General features: G+C 41.7%; 2 protein-coding genes and 1 long non-coding RNA gene across 3 annotated transcripts; all 3 read left to right on the top strand.

The window, feature by feature from the left end:
• Positions 1–555: 555 nt before the first annotated feature.
• LOC106610391 (uncharacterized) lies at positions 556–4,169 on the top strand. Its single transcript, XM_014209753.3, has 4 exons — positions 556–998; positions 1,134–1,225; positions 2,478–2,586; positions 2,700–4,169. Exons 1-4 carry the CDS (start codon positions 746–748, stop codon positions 3,893–3,895), a joined length of 1,650 nt encoding a protein of 549 aa, XP_014065228.1. The 5' UTR covers positions 556–745; the 3' UTR covers positions 3,896–4,169.
• Positions 4,170–4,362: 193 nt separating this feature from the next.
• LOC106610393 (uncharacterized) lies at positions 4,363–10,877 on the top strand. Its single transcript, XM_014209754.3, has 4 exons — positions 4,363–4,864; positions 8,493–8,590; positions 8,672–8,774; positions 9,054–10,877. Exons 1-4 carry the CDS (start codon positions 4,561–4,563, stop codon positions 9,887–9,889), a joined length of 1,341 nt encoding a protein of 446 aa, XP_014065229.1. The 5' UTR covers positions 4,363–4,560; the 3' UTR covers positions 9,890–10,877.
• Positions 10,878–12,846: 1,969 nt separating this feature from the next.
• LOC106610395 (uncharacterized) lies at positions 12,847–19,103 on the top strand. Its single transcript, XR_001329898.3, has 3 exons — positions 12,847–13,829; positions 17,254–17,328; positions 17,475–19,103. It is a non-coding gene; the product is annotated as an uncharacterized LOC106610395 (long non-coding RNA).
• Positions 19,104–19,625: the final 522 nt, after the last annotated feature.

Genomic DNA, 19,625 nt, shown 5'->3' with positions numbered 1-19,625 from the left:
GATCATGATCTTGTATTGACAGCAACCTGAAGGCCGATATCGGTGTTCTTGGTTGGTAAGTTCAGGTCCCACAACCTGAGGTGAACAATGATCGTGGTGATGTCTAACGTGTGCTCTGTCTGCGAATGTTAGCTACCATTTATGCTCTTCACTGAACATGACCCAATTAAAATGGCTGCAACTGAATGAACATTTTTAACAGTTTAAGAATATTTGGTTTTAATGTCATTTTTTTGGGCCCATATTTTTGGCTTTGGCAAAATTGGATTGCTCCTTTTGTTTGAAAAGCATGATTTAGGCTACATCGTTGTTAAATAGCTTGTCGTATTTGAATAAAAACATATCCAAACTTACGTTTCATTTTTATAAACAGGGCAACTATGGAAAGAGTGAGCGATTACTGATTTGTAAATACAGAGCAACTTTCTCCACATGGAACTGAATGCGTTTACTTTTGTGACATGGTGAGCTCTCCTACACAGGGAGGCAGTATCAGAGTAGAACAGCATCCTAAATCAATTGGGTCGATAAACTGGTATTTACGGTAGACTAACGTCATGACCTCTGCCACCCGGAAGTAAACAATGAAACATTAACGGCTAACGAGCTGAACACAAACAATATCGCCGGAGATTTTTACAGAAATATAGCTAGTGCTTTTTGGTAACATGATACTTTTACTCTACAACCCATTCATCCAATACACTTAATGTGTAAGCGTTGAGTGAAATAACGTTAAGCGATAATGTCGAATTCTGTACATTTTCACTCTCAGCTCGCCTCCATCATGGAGGTATTAGCTAACGCGGCAGTGGCAGAAATCTGCCAACTTGTAGACGATGGCTATGCCGTGTTACGCCTTGAAATATCGAGGACTCAGAGCGAAAACCAGGCTTTGAAGAGCAAACTACACCTGGTGGAGGTTCGTTCCAGGGAACGATCTGTCAAAAGAAGCATCGTACCCCCAATGTCGAGCTGTTCTGGTGCGCAAGGAACAGGTGAGTTTCTATAGTTTATCAATGCAATGATAGACAATGCTGTCTTGAGTTTTGGTGCAGGAAATATTATTTGTGCACTGCATGTTCTCAATGCCGTGCATGTCATGAATCTATTGTTTTTCCACGCCGATATAGATCAAGTCGAAGAGAAGCAGTCCACCAGTGTAAGGAGAAATGGAGGTTCAGTGGTGTTGGGGGACAGGAGCACTAGGACTGTCAGTGAGGAGGTTAATGGATTCAACATTACATATCTGATATAGTTGCAGACAAATATATTGGCACTTTTCTTAAATAGTTCCCCATTTCTTAAATAAGTACTTTGATCACCACATTTTCAACATTGCTTATTTTTGTATATTTAAGTTAATTAAAAAAATAAAGACAATGGCATGGAGAAAGTTATTGGCACCCCGGAGCTAGTACTTGGTTGCACAGCCTTTGGCCAAGATAACTAGACGAGTGCTTCTTGTAGCCATCAATGAGCTTTCTGCACCTTTCTACTGACAATTTGGCTCACCTTTCAGCTGTAAACTGCTATAATTGTTTAATATTGGAGGGATGCCCTCCGTCAACTGCTGTTTTTAGATCTCGCCATAGGTTTTTGAGGTGATTCAGATCTGGACTCTTTGCTGGCCACTCCAGAACATTCCAGCCTCTCTTCTTAACCATTCCTGGTTGCTTTTGTGTGTTTGGCGTTGTTGTCCTGCTGGAAGACCCATAACCTTCAACAGAGACCCAGTTTTTGGACACTGGGTTTAACATTGGACTACAAAACACCTGAATCTGCTGATGTCATGATGGCTTGCGCACTACCAGAGGTAGGTAGGGTGTTCTTTTCATTGAATGCTTAATTTGGTCGTCAGTAAACACAGCGCTGATCTGTATTGCCTAAGAGTTCCATTTTCTTTTTTTTATTGGTCCACAGAACATTTGGGTGGATTTTTGGTAAGTTAAATCAGGCATTTTGTGTCTCCTTCAGCAGTGTGATTTTCCTATGTTTACCAACGACCAAACCAAGCATTCAAAGAAAATAACACACTCCCCACAATCAATTATGGGGAGGATTGACAATACTGTGGGGTTAATTTGCTTCTGGCACTGGGGGCCTTGAATGTTTGCAAGACATTATCAAGGTGTTTTGGAATGCAATGATCAACCAGTGTCTCTGTTGAAGGTCATTGGTCTTCCAGTAGGACAACAACCGCAAACACACAAAGCGCGCTGGACTGTTCTGGAGTGGCCAATGAAACTTAAGTTTACAAAAATGACATTGATTCTGCAATGTTGAAAATCCAATAAGGTGTGGTAACCAAAAGTTAGACAAAAAAAGTGTAATTTCAATTTATTTGAGAATAAATGGGGAATTATTTAAGAGCGCACTCCAACTGTACTTATAGACTGTGTGGTTATTCCTGGAGTAAACTTGAGGATACAGCAGGACAGTTAGAGTTCCGTCCAATTCCTCCTCTTGTTTTGCAGAGCTTTGACACGACAGAGCATCCTGAGGTAGTGGTTGTAAAAGAGGAGAAATTGGAAGAGGAGCTGAGAGACTGTGGCTCAAAGCACAACCAGCTACCCAGGAGACTGAGTAGGTATCACACTTACCAATAGGATGGGGCCATAATGGTCTAGTTACAAAAAGTTCACAATCGCATCATGAAATTAATGTTTTTATCTTCTCTCTCTCATTCTTGTCCTCAGTTAGTGTGTCTCAGTCTCTTGTTGCTGTGAACGATCAAATCCTGAATGCAGAAACTTCACCTGTGGAGGTAGCTGAGGAGAAGCGGGACGGCGACAACCAGAGGCTCCAACAGACCGCAAACAGACACAGCACGGCAAGCCAGCACACACACAGCTCGGACTGTGTGACATATCAGAGAGAGAGCCATACAGCAGCTGGCCTCTCTCGCATAGAGGATGGCAGAGACATGCTTAATCCGTCTTGTTCTTATTTGGTGGAAACTGACTCTACTAAGCCACTTGATGCCCAGCCGCCCTTGACTCAGAGTGGGGTCACGACCTTGTGTGACAGTATGGCTTCCTCTGCCTCACTGGGCTGGAAGCAGGAGGCCGGAGGAGTTGACACTCTTAAAATGGAGGCAGGAATGCCCTCCTGGACTGAAGGGAGGGATATTGGAATGGGCCTGGCTGCTCAGTGTGGAGTTGACATCCCTGGGAAAAACAGGGAGGGTGTTCAGCTGGGGAACGGCACAAACGTCTGTCCTCAGAGCAACGTTAACTTAAGGGAGAGTGAGTCATCGGAAGGGCGCAAGTCCAGCGAACCGGATGCAAAAGGATTCGATACCTCCTTAGACTATTTTTTCTCTCCGTCGGAAATGGCCGGGATACAGACTCACCACCGAGGTGACGGCGCTGGAGGCGAGGAGCAGACCTCTTGTTCGTATCCCGGCGACGATGGTTTCGTCAGTCCTTCAAACTCGACACAAGGGGGCCTCCTCTTCTCAAACAGACTGGTCAACTGCCAGGAATGTGGACGGCTGTTCTCCAACTCGCTAGACCTCGCACTGCACCAAAGAATTCACATGGGGGAGAAACTCTTCAGCTGCGCCCAGTGTGACAAGCAGTTCCTCCACCTGCACCAGCTCAAGACCCACCAGAGAATACACACCAGGGAGAAACCCTTTAGCTGCTCCCAATGCGGGAAGCGCTTCTCGCAGTCCAGCCACATCAAGAGACACATGAGTGTTCACACAGGAGAAAAGCGGTTTGGCTGCAGCGTATGCGGGAAGAGGTTTTCACAATCCTGTAGCCTCAAAGTGCACCAGAGCGTCCACACCGGAGAGAGACCGTTCAGCTGCACTCAGTGCGGGAAGAGTTTCTCTGTGCTCGGGAACCTAATGAGACACCAGAGTGTTCACAGTAGAAAGCAGGATTAAGTCTTGAATAATTAATGGACACTGCATTCTGTTTATATCGTGTTGGTAAAATATTATGGAGATGAGTTTTGTACATTGTGCACGGTAAACATTTTTGTTTTGTGATAATAGCCTGACGTAAACTGTCTCTTGGTGTGATGTGAACATATTAAAACATTCCCCCTGAAAATGAATGTGGAGTTATCATGCTTGTTCAGTGCATTGAATGAAAAACTGTTCCAAGTCACTAAATGATGAGCCTATTGCTATTAAACCTACTACTTCATCAAAGGCTGCTCTGCAAACGTGGGTTGTCAAGATTTATTCCCGTTTTTTTTTTTGTATGTTTAACAATTACATGAAAAATATTGGTTTTGTCTGTGTAATCTCTCTTGCAGTGTAGTGTTTTGTTTAGAATAGTTCTGTTTTAGTCCTGTCTCCACTTTCAAGCTCGGAAGGTGGCGGTAATGTGCTATTCCACAGTCAAACAAGAAGAGATGTACGTCATCAACAGGCGACACGATAGCATCCTTCTAGACCCGAAGCAGTATCGTTATTCAACAATAACAAGCTAGGGCTTTACATACGTATTCAAACTAGTATAATCATCCGACATTTTTAAGCAACGATAGGAAATTTGGCTTAAGTATTTCGGTTGTAGATTAAACGGTGCATGAAGAGCAGAAATGGCAACAATGGCGGACTGTGTTGGTTATCAATTGCAAATAGCTTCGATAATGGAGGTGCTAGCCAATTCGGCGGTGGTCGAGATCTGCAAAATTGTTGATGATGGTTATTCCTCTCTGCGTTCCCAAATGGAGCAGGAAAGAGTGCAAATTGAGAGGGAGAGAGAGCAAACCGAGAAAGAGAAATATGTGCTCCGACGAAAATTACGCGAAATGGACGTGAAGATGCGGAGCTATGAGCGAAGACTCAGAAGACGCGACCTACGGAATGAAATGCATGCAGTTAATTTTAGACCACATGAAGGTACCGACAGATTATTATATATATATATATATATATATATATATATGCAAAAACGGGTTATAAACAGGGCTGGGTTTCTAAATGCAATCCGTTACCTGTCAAATTGTAATCAGCAACGTAATGTTTGGCTTGCCCAAACTCCCTAACGTAATCTGATTACTTTCCATTTAAGAGGCATAAGAAGAAGGTAACAATGAATATTACCAATTGAACAACAGCTATTGCGGGATAAATCAATGTTAGCGTTTACATAGCTGGCCATAAATCGAAGTAGGCTTCTTCGAACCCATTATTTTCTACTACAGATAATAAATAATACAATCTTTACTTTAAAAAACAAAGTCTGTCCGATTTCCAGTCATTCCAATTAATTGAATACCCCATGATCTTCAAGAATACGACTTGAAATATATATTAGCCAAATTATTTTACGGAAAACGTGAAATACGTTAGAGAAGTTAAAACGTCATTTATAAAACTACTGTCTTTATTTTACTAATATATCAAATTTACAGATTAAGAATGCTTATAAAAACACTACATGAAGGAAATGTCAGTGCATTTCGACGGCATAGTCACTATTTTCCCAAAACGAAGCATTAATTAACCTACTCTGTTGTTTAACTTGTCATGGAGGACTGATTGGCCTCATTGCTACGAGTTGAAAAATAAATGCTGCTCTCATGGAATGGTATGCGTTGAGTACTACCGAAAAGTGCCATTTGCTTAAGAAAAATGTATGACATATGCTACATTTGCTATAGGCCTAATGTTTATGTTTAATGTTGCTGACGCTTTGATATTTCCATAATTTGCCACTGTTTACATCTATCAAAAGTGCGCGAGTTTGAGCATGTGTCTGTTAGGTCTATGGACACTCATACAAAACAAGATTTCAGTTTTGAAACTGCAGTAAAAGTGCAGTCGACTGTGGTATTTTGGACGCAGTAATTGCAGTTGAACTCCAGGTATACAGCACTGTAACTGCAGTTATACTGCAAAATTACGGAAGTAAAAAATATTGTCATTTTGAACGCAGTATTTGCGACATACTGCAGTTATACTTCCCTCTGACTGCAATCTTTTTTGTGAGGGCAGTTTTTGGGAATCAGCACAAATTAGATTGAGCAATAAAAGCCCCACTTGTGGACTTCTTAAATTAAACTTATGTTTGACAGTATGGAGCACAATACCACTGAGGAGTGTAGAAGGGAGGAGCTCCCTCAAAATGTTATTCCATATGGTGGGATCAACAGAATGCAGCTGTTGCGAGAGTGCATATTTCACTGGCTGTTCGATTAAACCATTATTGGGATAAAGTACACATACATTGCCTTCAGAAAGTATTTCTACCCCTCGACTTTGTTGCGTTACAGCCTGAATTCGGAATGGATTAAATATGTTCTTTTTCTCACCCATCAACACACATCACCCCATAATGACAAAGTGAAAACATGTTTTTAGAAATGTTTGCACATTTATTGAAAATTAAATACAAAGATCTAATTTACATAAGTATTCACACTGCTGAGTCAATACTTTGTAGAAGCAACTTTGGCAGCGTTTACAGCGGTGAGTCTTTCTGGGTTAGTCTCTAAGAGCTTTCCACACCTAGATTGTGAAACATTTGCCACTTATTATTAAAAAAATTATTCAAGCTCTGTCAAATCAGTTGTTGATCATTGCTAGACAACCATTTTCAAGTAGGTTTAAGTCAAAACTGTAACTCGGCCACTCAGGAACATTCACTGTCGTCTTGGTAAGCAACTCCAGTGTAGATTTGGCCATGTGTTTTAGGTTATTGTCCTGCTGAAAGGTGGATTCATCTCCCAGTGTCTGGTGGAAAGCAGACTGAACCAGGTTTCCTGCTAGGATTTTGCCAGTACTTAGCTCCATTCCAATACTTTTTTATCCTTAAAAACTCCCCAATCCTTAATGCTTACAAGCATACCCATAACATGATTCAGTCATCACTATGCTTGAAAATATGAAGTTGTGTACTTAGTAATGTGTTGTTTGGATTTGCCCAAAAAGTGAATTGCATTGCCACATTTTTTACAGTATTACTTTAGTGCCTTGTTGCAAACAGGATGCATGTTTTGGAATATTTTTTATTCCATCCACGCTTCCTTCTTTTCACTATCAATTAGGCTAAATCAAATGTATTTATATAGCCCTTCTTACATCAGCTGATATATCAAAGTGCTCTACAGAAACCCAGCCTAAAACCCCAAACAGCAAGCAATGCAGGCGTAGAAGCACAGTGGCTAGGAAAAACTCCCTAGAAAGGCCAAAACCTAGGAAGAAACCTAGAGAGGAACCAGGCTACGAGGGGTGGCCAGTCCTCTTCTGGCTGTGCCGGGTGGAGATTATAACAGAACAAGGCCAAGATGTTCAAATGTTCATAAATGACCAGCATGGTCAACTAATAGGCTAGTAGTTGTTGATCCATCCTCAGTTTTCTCCTATCACAGCCATTAAACTTGAACTGTTTTTTAAAGTCACCATTGGCCTCATGGTGAAATCCCTGAGCAGCTTCCTTCCTCTCCGGCAGGAGTTAGGAAGGACACCTGTATCTTTGTAGTGACTGGGTTTATTCACACACCATCCCAAGTGTAATTAATAACTTCACCATGCTCAAAGGGATATATTCAATGTATTTTCATGTTTTATTCATTTGTAAACATTTCTAAAAACATATTTCCACTTTGACATTATGGGATATTATGTGTAGGCCAGTGACCAAACTCTCTATTTAATACATTTTAAATTCAGGCTGTAGCACAACAAAATGTGGAAAAGGTCAAGGGGTGTGAATACTTTCTGAATGCATTGTATACATTTGTGAACGACCATCAACCACAATCCGGCAAAGGTGCAAATGGCTAAATGAGAGAACAGCAGTGTGATTCACATCAATGCGCTATGTAAATATCAATACTAGGTGATATGCGTATCGTCCGTAGGCTACAACACTGCTGTCGTCCTTACCTCCAAGCGTTTATTCAAGTTGGATGATCTTTGGATGCTGACAGCAGTCGCACCATTGGAAGACATAGCTTGGACTGTAGCCTACAAAAGCCTATTCCTGCTCTTTTCCCGCGATCCATCAAATGCATTTTGTGTGTCATCATAGATGTCTCTGACTTCTGGTCAGACTCGCTCAGGCGGAACAAACTTAACTTGCGCCTTTTTTCAATGCTGATTTGAATATCATCGAGAGAACAGAAAAATTCTCGCAAACATCGTTTCTGAATTTAAAAGTAATCCTAGTTTTTCAAAAGTATCTGCAACCTAATTACAATATTTTTTCCTGGTAACGGATTAGTTTGTTTCTTTGTAATCAGTTACATGTAACGGATTACATGTAATCCGTTACTCCCCAACCCTGGTTATACATGTTTTCCTGTCAGCCAGGACCTGTCTCACTAAGCATATCAGAATAGGAGTGCTGATTTTAGGATCAATTTAGCCTTTTAACCTGAGTCATAATGAATAAGAGCATGGCCCCTGATGGGCAGGGCACCTGATGCTAGATCAGCACTCGTACTCTGAGACACTTTGTGGATATGTGCCCAGATCTTCATACAATGATTTCAATGATCCTAATAATGACAATGCTTCGTAGTTTCAGTGTCTTCAATTGCCATGCCAGTGAGTAATGACCAGTCCCGAGGCCCCCTGGCTACAATCGAGGACCATTCACAATACCACCACATGCCTCAGGTGTGTTTTTGCTGTCAAAATGAACGTAAATGACATGGAATAGGCTGAAACGTAATCTGTATTTTTCAAATGTATTTACAGGAAGACAGAACTGCATTGTCCCTAATCAAGCAGGAAAGAGTGGACAGCTGCGGCGTGGACCTGAAGGTAGAACAAAACATCAGCTCAGAGAGTAGACCCACTGGTAAGTTTCAGTGCAGATATTGATTACATAGAACAGTTTTATTTACAATCCACTCACTGTTGAAATACCCAACACACAGGCTACTACTGACCTTAGCTGAAGACATCAATTCTTAGCCCTTAGCTGAAGACATCAACTCTTAGGACTTAGCTGAAGACATCAACTCTTAGGACTTAGTTGAAATGTGAAAAATGTGCTGTGTTTAAAGACAACCTGTTGTATATGATTAGGAATGTCTGATCATTGTGTTGATGACTCCTTTTTCATCCTTGATGGTAGTTCCGGAACCCAACGACGATGACAGCGAGAGACATAACATGGCTGACACTCACAGCTCGCCCACTGCAGCCACAGAGGACCCCACTGAGCCCACTAGGACCAGTGGATCCGACGCTAACCTCAAGTCAGAGATGGGGACAGAGGGTGTGAACCAGAGACCCCAACAGCCAACAGGACCAGATCTCAGCACAGAGATACTGAATAGCCCCGGTTTGGATCTGGCTCTGATGCAGGAGAGGGTCCTGGGGCATCTGGGGCTTTCCTTGGCCCAGGCAGCAGCTGCAAACGCAGAGGCCGCCGGGCATCCATCTTGCTCCTACCAAACCCAGGCTGACGTAGAGAGCCAGTCCCGACAGTTCCCCGGCAGCGATATGGGCGTCTTCGCCCCCTTTGACATGACAGCTCCTCCTCCTCCTGCACCGCCAGCGAATCAGAGGCAGCCACATGGAGCCACGACGGCAAACGAGCCAATGGGCTGTAACTTCTGCGGCCGCATCTTCCACAGCCAGGCGTCCCTGGAGGTGCACCAGCGGGTCCACACGGGACAGCGGCCGTTCAGCTGCCCACACTGCGGCAAGTCTTTTGCGCAGCCCAACAACCTCCGGGTGCACCTGCTAATCCACAGTGGCGAAAGGCGGTACCGGTGCTCGATCTGTGGGAAGAGTTTCATTTCGTCAAGTCACCTTAAGAGACACAGGACCGTTCACACCCAGGAGAAACCCTACATCTGCTCTCGGTGCGGCCAGTCCTTCACTCAACTCTGCAGTGTCCGGAGACACAGACAGCAGTCGCGGTGCGGAGAGCCGCCTCATGCTCAAAACGAACTCTCTGCTTGACTGTAGAAAAGGTGTTGTACAGTACGTGTATGTGTTAGCTGTATCTGAAGTGATTTACACTAGCTATAGGTTTCCTGATCAAAACGTTTCGCCTTTTAGTCTCTTGGATGATAGGTCCACAGATAGAAGTTGAGAAATGTATGTTGTTAACTCTAAATTAATATTTACCTAAAGATGACACTGTCATTAGTGTCATGTGACTGTTTAGTACAATACATCCCATCTTACCTTGGTCATAAGGCAAGATGGGGTTGTCCCTGGGAAAGGCTTGTTTTTAGAGTAGTACTTTATTGATCCCAACTTGGGAAATGGTTTTATCACTCTGCAACATCATCTAATAATTGTACCACTAGAAGAAGTCCAGGAGGATGAAGCAGGACATTACGGAGACCAGTGGATTGGACTGAGCCCTCGTCTGGCATGGCTGACTTCACTGTGTGACTGAATCACAGGGATGAACGATGCAACTAATAAAAGGTTTTCCTGTATGTTTTGAAGGGGTTTGATGACAGAGTCATTTGAGACGGAAGTAGGAAACGCTGAAATTTACGACTTGCTAATTGGCTCTAGTTATCATAGGTGTTTATACACTTGCTGCGCTGAACCAGTTAGCAAGTCGGAAATGTTTAAGTTCCGACTAGCACATGAACGGGGCCAATACTGAGGTATAACACAGGTGAGAAGCAGTTTACACAGGCAGCCCAATTCTGATATTTTTCTCCAAATTGGTCTTTTGACCAATCACATGAGACCTTTTCACATCCAATCTTTTTCAGAGCCGATCTGATTTGTTAAAAGACCAATTAGTTGGGGAAAAAAGATCTGAATTGGGCTGCCTGTGTAAACACGGCCGTTGAAATGCACAGTGTGTGGACAGTTTACACAATCAGGTATCGCAAGAGAAGGGTTAATATATGACAGAGGAAGTGCAGGTTTATGCTGTCAAATCAAATAAATGTCAATTAAATTCATGGGAAATGGCACCCTGGATTGTTTTTTTCTGCAGTATTTGTATTAATTGCTTACACCAATCACTTATCTGCTTCCTTGTAAGTATTCACAGCTCTCCAATTGGCTGTATTGGTTATACATATCCAATCAATTGTCTATATATATATACACACACACACACACACACACACACTGTATGTGCTAACCTCAAGGAAACAAGAAAGGATGCATTACTTAACCAAATCCCTATTGTGGAAATTCAGCATTACAGAGTGATGGAAATTTAAAGGCAATGTTCCCGCGTTAATGGAGTCTGCATTCACTGTAAACGTTGCAGATGTCGGCACAGTATGAAATCACATTTCTAACGCGCTATCTGTAACGCTTCAGCAATACAGATTGAATAGAGCCCCTAGACCACGGTTCTCCAACAGGCACACTACCCTTCAAAAGTTTGGGGTCACTTAGAAATGTCCTTGTTTTTGAAAGAAAAGCAAATGTGTCCATTAAAACGACATCAAATTGATCAGAAATACAGTGTAGACATTGTTAATGTTGTAAGTGACTATTGTAGCTGGAAACGCCATATTTTTTATTTTATGGAATATCTACAGAGGCCCATTATCAGCAACCATCACTCCTGTGTTCCAATGGCACGTTGTGTTAGCTAATCCAAGTCTTCTAGGCAGAGTTGCAAAGAAAAAGCCATATCTCAGACTGGCAAATAAAAATAAAAGATTAAAGATGGGCAAAATAACACAGACACTGGACAGAGGAACTCTGCCTAGAAGGCCAGCATCCCGGAGTCGCCTCTTCACGTTGAGACTGTTTCTCAAACTAGACACTAATGTACTTGTCCTCTTGCTCACTTGTGCACCGGGGCCTCCCACTCCTCTTTCTATTCTGGTTAGAGCCAGTTTGCGCTGTTCTGTGAAGGGAGTAGTACACAGCGTTGTACGAGATCTTCAGTTTCTTGGCAATTTCTCGCATGGAATAGCCTTAATTTCTCAGAACAGGAATAGACTGACGAGTTTCAGAAGAAAGGTCTTTGTTTCTGGCCATTTTGAGCCTTTAATCGAACCCACAAATGCTGATGCTCCAGATACTCAACTAGTCTAAAGAAGGCCAGTTGTATTGCTACTTTAATAAGCACAACAGTTTTCAGCTGTGCTAACATAATTGCAAAAGGGTTTTCTAAAGATCAATTAGCCTTTTAAAATTATAAACTTGGATTAGCTAACACAATGTCCCATTTGAACACAGGAGTGATGGTTGCTGATAATGGGCCTCTGTAGCCTACGCAGATATTCCATAAAAAAATCTGCCGTTTCCAGCTACAATAGTCATTTACAACATTAACAATGTCCACACTGTATTTCTGATCAATTTGATGTTATTTAAATGGATTTTTTTATATTTTTATTTACTTTCAAAAACAAGTACATTTCTAAGTGACCGTAAACGTTTGAACGGTAGCGTATATCGCGAGCTACCAGTAACTCGCAGCCCACCTATGAGTAGCTCGACAAGCAATTAATGTGTTCCATTGCAAAGCTACTATCCAATCAAAGCCACATTGACATTATCCCACCCCTGGTTAGACACTTTTGGCTTAAAAAGACAAACGTAACACAATATCTGCCAATTGATTTCCAGCAATATTTTTTCCCCCCAGAACTCACAATTGGTCTTCTGATGTGATTTGAGGATTGTTCTTTGTTTCTCTATGAATAACTGTAATATTGAGTAAGAAAAAAAATAATATTTTATATATTGACAGAAAACGTTTATTGTACACCAATCACCCGGGGAAGAGTTGCAGGGTACAGGAGAATAAAATAATGTGCTATAAAATGCGTAACTCGATAAATGTATTTTTTATTTTTAATATCTATCATGCTAGAAACGTTTAGAGGCCCCTACCCAAGACATGGCTGCGGATTATACCATGTGTTTACGGTAAATTAAAACATATGTTAATACGTCATCATTAAGCGACACCGACCATGGCTATTATTGAAATTTATGAAAACAATAATTCGCCTTTTAGTTTGAATTTAATGTTAGGGTAAAGGTTAGTGTTAGGTTTAAAATCGAATTTTATGAAGATACATTGTAGAAATAGGCGGGGTTTAGCCATCCAAGTCGGGTGCTTCATTTTGGTAATAGTGAAGGAGTAACGTTACTTAACTACCTACTACTATGAGACCGCGCTTCCTGCCTGCCAACGGACTTTCTCTCCCCGATTGACCACCTCCCTCAGATGACCACTTAAACCATGAACTTTCTAATGACTTGTTTTTATAAAATTACAGTATGTCTTTTTTGTGCGCTTTGAGATTATTTCAAAAAGCGCTATATAAATATAATAAATTATTTATTATGACTTTGTGGCTGTGGTAACTAGCTTTAGTGACGACCCATGTAAACCAGCCTTTCTTAAAGTATGGGTCGCGGACCTGTTAATGGTGGGTCCGCGACGTGTCAGAGTAAATGTATAATTATTAAATGAATTACTGGAATTAATTTGGCCAAGTGCTCTCTGCTTAGCAACGGTCTCTGCTCAGTTTATAAACTGCGCGTGTAGGAGATGGAGATGCCGGTGTGTTTCGCGGTTAACCTGATTTTTTTTCTTGAAGATCCCTCCGCGACCCACAAGCTGCAGCGCTTCGTTCAGCAGCAGATGATGCGCTGTCAGCCAGTGACTTGTCATTCACACTCGCCATCAAATTGACCCATGCTAGCAACAAGTTCTGACTGAGCTCAATCGTCATGAGAAGCCAATACACTGACGAGTTTCTCTCTCTTTCATACAAACTTCGAGAAGTAAAAAGGAGCTCCCGCAATGTGTTTTATGCGGGGAAGTGCTTAGTAATGAGTCATTCAAAACGAACATATTCATATAACGACACGTCCTGACGGTATACCCAGGGAATTCTTTCAGAACAGGGCAGAATGCTTCAGGAAACAGTGCTTCGACGGTGGAAAAGTAAGTCCGCTAGCAAGGTATTGTTGTCATTTTATAACAGGTGATGATAAGCAGAAATAAGGGAATACTATCTCATAGTAGTATATGTGAGTTTCTCTTTCAAACAATCCCCTGGCCTTGTACACAGCTAATAGCTAACGTTAGCGAAAGCAAACTAGCTACTGATAGTGCAACCATAACAGTCCAGATGAAGATGAAAAATCATCAGGCCTACTGTACATCTTTCTGTAGAAATTATTGTTGAAAAAAGTCTAGTTTGGAACCGTTGCTGTTAAAATACAAGTCATCATTTTTATTCTGAACTGAAAGAAACTGATTGAAGCAAGATACTTTTTGAGGCAAACACACACAGTTCTGGGTTTCTCATCTACAGCAGGAAGCGGTCTCCTGCCTAACTGAGAAAGCAGTAGATGTTCTGGTCCAGTTTGGCACCACACACCTATGTCAGTTAGGGTTCTCAACTCTGGATTACTTAATAAACAATTACTTAAAACAAAAACAAGTACTTCAAAAACACATCTCAATGCTGAGCATGACCTCAGTGTTGCTCTGTCAAAAACTGATCCCAGAATAGACATGCTTGTTGAAAACTTCAACCAGCCACACACCTCTCATTAAGACTGTGTGTGTTTTCTGCTCTACATCCGTGTGATTGTTTTTTTAAATATTTTTTATTTAAATTGAACCTTTATTTAAATAGGCAAGTCAGTTAAGAACACATTCTTATTTACAATGACGGCCTACCCCGGCCAAACCTGGACGAACATTTTGTACTGTACTGTTACTTAGGGTTGCACTATCAAAAGTCCTGCGTGTGTGTTCTGTTATACATCTGTGTGATGTGATCAATCAGTTTGTTCCAGTTCAGAATAAAAATGATTTATTGAATTTTAACAGCAACAGTTCCAACCTAGACAGATATGTAAGAGTTAATGGGTGAAAATAAACATGAATAGCTATTTATATGGCAATTTAATTTCATTGTTATTTGTTTTTGTCTATATTGCATTTGTTTTAGGATTAAGGGCAATGAAATGTACCAATATTTACATATAGTTGCATATGTTCCTAAACTTGGTTCCCAGGAATAAACAATTTCTAATTTGGGTCCCAGGCGGAAAAAGTTTAAGAACCCCAGATGTAAACAATCAACAGTCTACCTTTGTAAGGTTTTTCAGCCAAACAAGACAGGTTTCATTCATAAACTGATTGTTTGGTAACATTATTTTGATGTTGAGATGGAATCACGTTCTGGCTGTATCGGATTCAGACTGCATTTTGCAACACCGGTAGCGTCGATCATGGAGATGTTGAGCGAATCTGCAAGCTCTTTGAGGATGGCTCCTCCAATTCATATTTGCAAATAAAGCAAAACATGGCTCAAGAAATACAATGCTATGAAAGAAGAATTAAACATTAATTGAAGTAATCGAAACGAGAATGGAAGGACTACTTGCCACACAGCCAGAGTGACAACCTATATTCGGTTAGCCGACAACACTAAATTCCTAGATTCATGATGGAGTTGAGTGGCGAATATTGTGGGCGGACAAGTTCCGACGTCACATAAAATACACGTTTTTTTAAATAAAAATCAACGATTTCCAGGTCCGTACGGGAGTTGCGGCGATGGGACAAGACTAACTACCAAAAAGATTTCAGCACACAAAGTAAATGCGTGCTATTCCTTGGGTGCTAAAATGCGCAGACAGGTCTCATAGACTAGACGTAACAAAGTAAACGTAAATCAATGATACTCAAAATACTATGATATGTTAAATTTGGTATGGTTACATAAAATGGATTACTTAAGGCAAAAACAACGAAGGTTGCCTATTCGAATCCCGGAGCCGGCAAGGTGGAAAAATCTGCCATTCTGCCCTTGAGCAAAGCAGTTAGCTGCCCCCACAACAACTGCTCCCCGGGCACAGATGACGTAAACGTCAATTAAAGCAGCTCCCCGCACCTCTCTGATTCAGAGGAGTTGGGTTAAATGCTGAAGACACATTTTGGTTGAATGCATTCAGTTGTGTAACTGGCTAGGTCTCGCCTTTCCAAAAGGTTGCATGTTTGAATCTTGTCACAGGCAACTTTGCAACTACTTATTGCTGTTTAGCTACTTTTCAACTCCTTAGCATGTTAGCTAACCCTTCCCCTAACCTTAACTTTATAACCTAAATCCTAACCCTAACCCCTAGAGCTAGCTAACGTTAGCCACAACAAATTAGAATTCATAACATATCATACGTTTTTGCACATTTGTAACATATTGTACGAATTGCAATTTAACATAATGTACAAATTGCATTTCGTTGTGCTGATCAATTAATGCTTTTTGAGGTCGTTTTGGTTATAAAAAAAGTCACATTTCGGTTTCGCATATTTTTTTCAACAATAAATGCATTATGAAATAATAACATTACAATGATTTTAGAGCTGGTTAATGGAAATTCCAGAGTTTATAAACCCAGAGGCACAACATTGCGAGACTTCTGGGAATTGCGAAACAGACCAGGCTGATGTTTTGGTGTTTGATAAGTCAATGAGAGAAGTGAAAAATTCTTCCTTAGTTGTTCATTTTCCCGAAATCTAAAGGCACAACCAAGATTTGAGCCAACATCTTAAGTAGTTGAACATGTTATTACTTCAATCTCGTGAAAGTGACAAACTGACATATTTAACTGATGTTGGTCAATTAGTTGTTTAATAACTGAACCCCCCGAAATGTTGTTAATCGCTCAGCACTAGCAATTCATAACTGTCATACAAATTGTAATTCGTAACATACCATAATAAATGGATTACGGACATCCAAAAATACATACCATAACATATCATACTAAAGGTAGTGTCTTGGCTTTACGTACAGAATAATACGAAATGCTCTGAGACCACGTTGCAACGCCAGCTATTCTTTGGGTGCTGAAATCCGTAGTTTTTGATTAAAAAATGATTTTATTTGATGTCAGAGCTCCAGTCCGCCCACAATAGTCGCTGCTCAACTCCATCGTACATCTTGGAGTTGAGTTTAGTCGTCTACTGTGTGTGTACCCTATCTGGCTAGCTACCAATGAACTTGCCAGACCCATTGAATGCACCCACCAAAGTCTAAATTAGTCCTTGATAAGATGGAAAGAATGAAAATCAGCAGTGGATTTCTAGGTCAGCACAGGATTCGAGGTCCAGATTTGAATTAGCCTGAGCTAGAACCATGAACTCCAGTGTCCCAGCATAGTAGATCTGAGTAACAGAATGTGGAGTTGGCTACCACTTGCATGCTAACTTAATCTATTGATACATTTATAAACCAAACAACCACATCTGATCATTGGTCAGGTGGTTTGAAGTTGTAGTTTGTGACATAGATTCACTCACTCATTTGTCATCATTCTGACAGAGAAAGGCAATGTCTCACTTTCTCCAGGAGAGGGAATCCTCTGCATGCAAACTTGCAATTTGACTGAGGATGAGTACAACACTTTTAGAATGCACTGTGCTGGTGAGCCCACTACATCACTTTTTGTTGTTGTGAACAATTGTTTTTTTATCCACTACATCACTTTATATGACTATCCATAATATTTCACTTGAAAATATCAGAATAATGTTCATGAATGAAAAACTATCTGTTGTTTATTTCTACAGGAGGTAAGCGCCAAATTCCCAGGAGTCAAACAAGAACATGTTGCATGTTGGGACGGTATTCATGAAATGGGCACAATGAGCAGTGGGACCAACACTGCTCTCAAGTCAGAGGCAGACACTGAGGGAATGATCCAGACAAAACAGCAGTCAGGAGCTGAACACAGTGAAGGTGTCTTCCTAAGTCTGAACCCGATTTTTTATTTTTATTCGGCCTCTCTGCCCCAGACGCCGAAGACTCTTCGTGTTCCTACGCCCACAGACACCAGAAGACAGTCGACGCAGTTCTCAGACACCCCAGTGAGAGCAGAACCACCACTGCATCGACGCCAGCATAGCTCCAATACAGATTCCCCCAAGACAGGGAAGGAACCTCTACACTGCAAACAATGCGGCAAGACTTTAAGCCAATACCCAGTGCTAGAGGCACATGAAAGAGTGTACACAGGGGAGAAGACATATATGTGCGAAGCGTGCGGCAGGGGTTTTCGCAAGTCGGAAATCGCAACATGCACCTAAAGTTTCAGTCCGGCGAGAAGCAGTTTGTCTGCACGTTGTGTGGGAGGAAGTTCAGGACCTTGAGTCACATGAACATCCATGGTAAAGGGAAGCCGGTCAAATGCTGCAAGTGCAGGACGTGGTTCTTGGATATAGACAGCTGCCAAAAGCAACACTAACCTTCTCATCTGTGAGGAAAGTTGTTTGCTCTAGCCTGCCATCTGAACAGACGGAGACAGAAACAATGCCAGTCACAATGAACAACAGAATCAATGGTTGTCTGTCTCTCTATGTTTGTCTGTCCGTCGGTCATTACGAAGAGAAGGCTGATGAACGTGATAGACTTGGTGGCTCAGGGCCAGAGTCCTTGCCTTCCATTCATGGGTTCAAATTCCATTTCTTGTGCTTTAGTGGACATTTCCACAAATGTCAATGTCAAAATGACAAAGAAAACTATTGAATGTGAAAGAGATGGTTGCTCTAGGGTCGAGTTCATGCTTTTCATCCATGAGTTATGGGTTCGAAAACCCATGTCTTTCTCTTCTGCTTTAGTCACTGAATGTCGATGTCTAAACCACAAAGAGAAGTGTAACGAGCGTGAAGGAGTCTGTGGCTGGATCTCACCCAATAAGCACAGGGCTGTAGGTTTGAACCCTGTGCTCTGGAAGAGGGTTACCTCACCACTGAGGGCTCCACTGGGTGGGACTGAAACACATAGAAGGGCACAATAAGTAGGTTTGGTTAAATCCTGTGGTTTCAGAACAGTAACCAGCAGTGGCTACGGAGGGAAACCTCTGGGAATAGTAGACAACCCAATGCTTACAAGGCGAAAGCTTCATGTCTGAGCCAACACCTCCTTCATGCTTCTCAAGCGTCGCTTCACTTCTCTTCCTACGATAGAGTTAAGGAAACATTGAAGAGTACACTAATAAGCCCATGTTGGAGCTGAAGATGGCAGCCTGTTAGCTCTGTGACACCCACATTGGGTTTCCCTGTGAGCTCTACTAGTCAGGGCCATGCTGGTCAATAATGCCGGCATCAACAGGCTTTCTGTATGTCACCCAGCATCAATTGGAGGTAGCTGTAGTTGGATACATGGCATCTCTACGCCAGCCAGCTCTCCCTCAGACACTTGCCTGGAGGCCTGGTCACATCAGACAAATACCTCTGGGCAGAATCACATCAGAATGCAAACACACCTCACCTCTGGAGCGATCAGACCATTCAGGCCACACCTCTGAACTCACCTTACTTCAGCTCACCTTAGCTATCATGTGAACCAGGGGTATTCAAATCTTACCATATAAGGTTGAGAGCCTGCTGTTTTTCTGTTCTACCTGATCATTAATTGCGCCCACCTGGTGTCCCAGGTCTAAGTGGAACTGGCTTCGACGTCCTGGGTCTATATCCACAAAGTGTCTCAGAGTGCTGATCTAGGATCAGTTTAGCCTTTTAGTTCATAATGAATAAGACTGAATGGATAGATACATTTATTAAAAACACATTCCACCAAATATTAATATATATTTTTTTTGATATGAGGAAGAAAAGCCTTATGCATGTATTTTATTTAACTAGGCAAGTCAGTTATGAACAAATTCTTATTTACAATGACAGCCTAGGAACAGTAGGTTAACTGCCTTGTTTAGGGGCAGA

The sequence above is a fragment of the Salmo salar genome, chromosome 08 (genome assembly GCF_965601325.2).
Source record: "Salmo salar chromosome 08, fSalSal1, whole genome shotgun sequence".
Lineage (NCBI taxonomy): Eukaryota > Metazoa > Chordata > Actinopteri > Salmoniformes > Salmonidae > Salmo > Salmo salar.
The sequence above is the reverse complement of the archived record's forward strand: the minus strand, read 5'-3'. Positions and strand labels throughout refer to the sequence as shown.

What these genes read in the sequence shown, in the direction of transcription:
- LOC106610391 (XM_014209753.3), top strand. Translation starts at nt 746, where the DNA reads ATGTCGAATTCTGTACATTTTCACTCTCAGCTCGCCTCCATCATGGAG. An exon ending in CTAGGACTGTCAGTGAGGAG is followed by an intron (nt 1,226 to 2,477) that starts GTTAATGGATTC and finishes CTTGTTTTGCAG; the next exon opens with AGCTTTGACACGACAGAGCA. An exon ending in CCAGCTACCCAGGAGACTGA is followed by an intron (nt 2,587 to 2,699) that starts GTAGGTATCACA and finishes TCTTGTCCTCAG; the next exon opens with TTAGTGTGTCTCAGTCTCTT.
- LOC106610393 (XM_014209754.3), top strand. Translation starts at nt 4,561, where the DNA reads ATGGCAACAATGGCGGACTGTGTTGGTTATCAATTGCAAATAGCTTCG. An exon ending in AATACCACCACATGCCTCAG is followed by an intron (nt 8,591 to 8,671) that starts GTGTGTTTTTGC and finishes ATGTATTTACAG; the next exon opens with GAAGACAGAACTGCATTGTC. An exon ending in CTCAGAGAGTAGACCCACTG is followed by an intron (nt 8,775 to 9,053) that starts GTAAGTTTCAGT and finishes CCTTGATGGTAG; the next exon opens with TTCCGGAACCCAACGACGAT.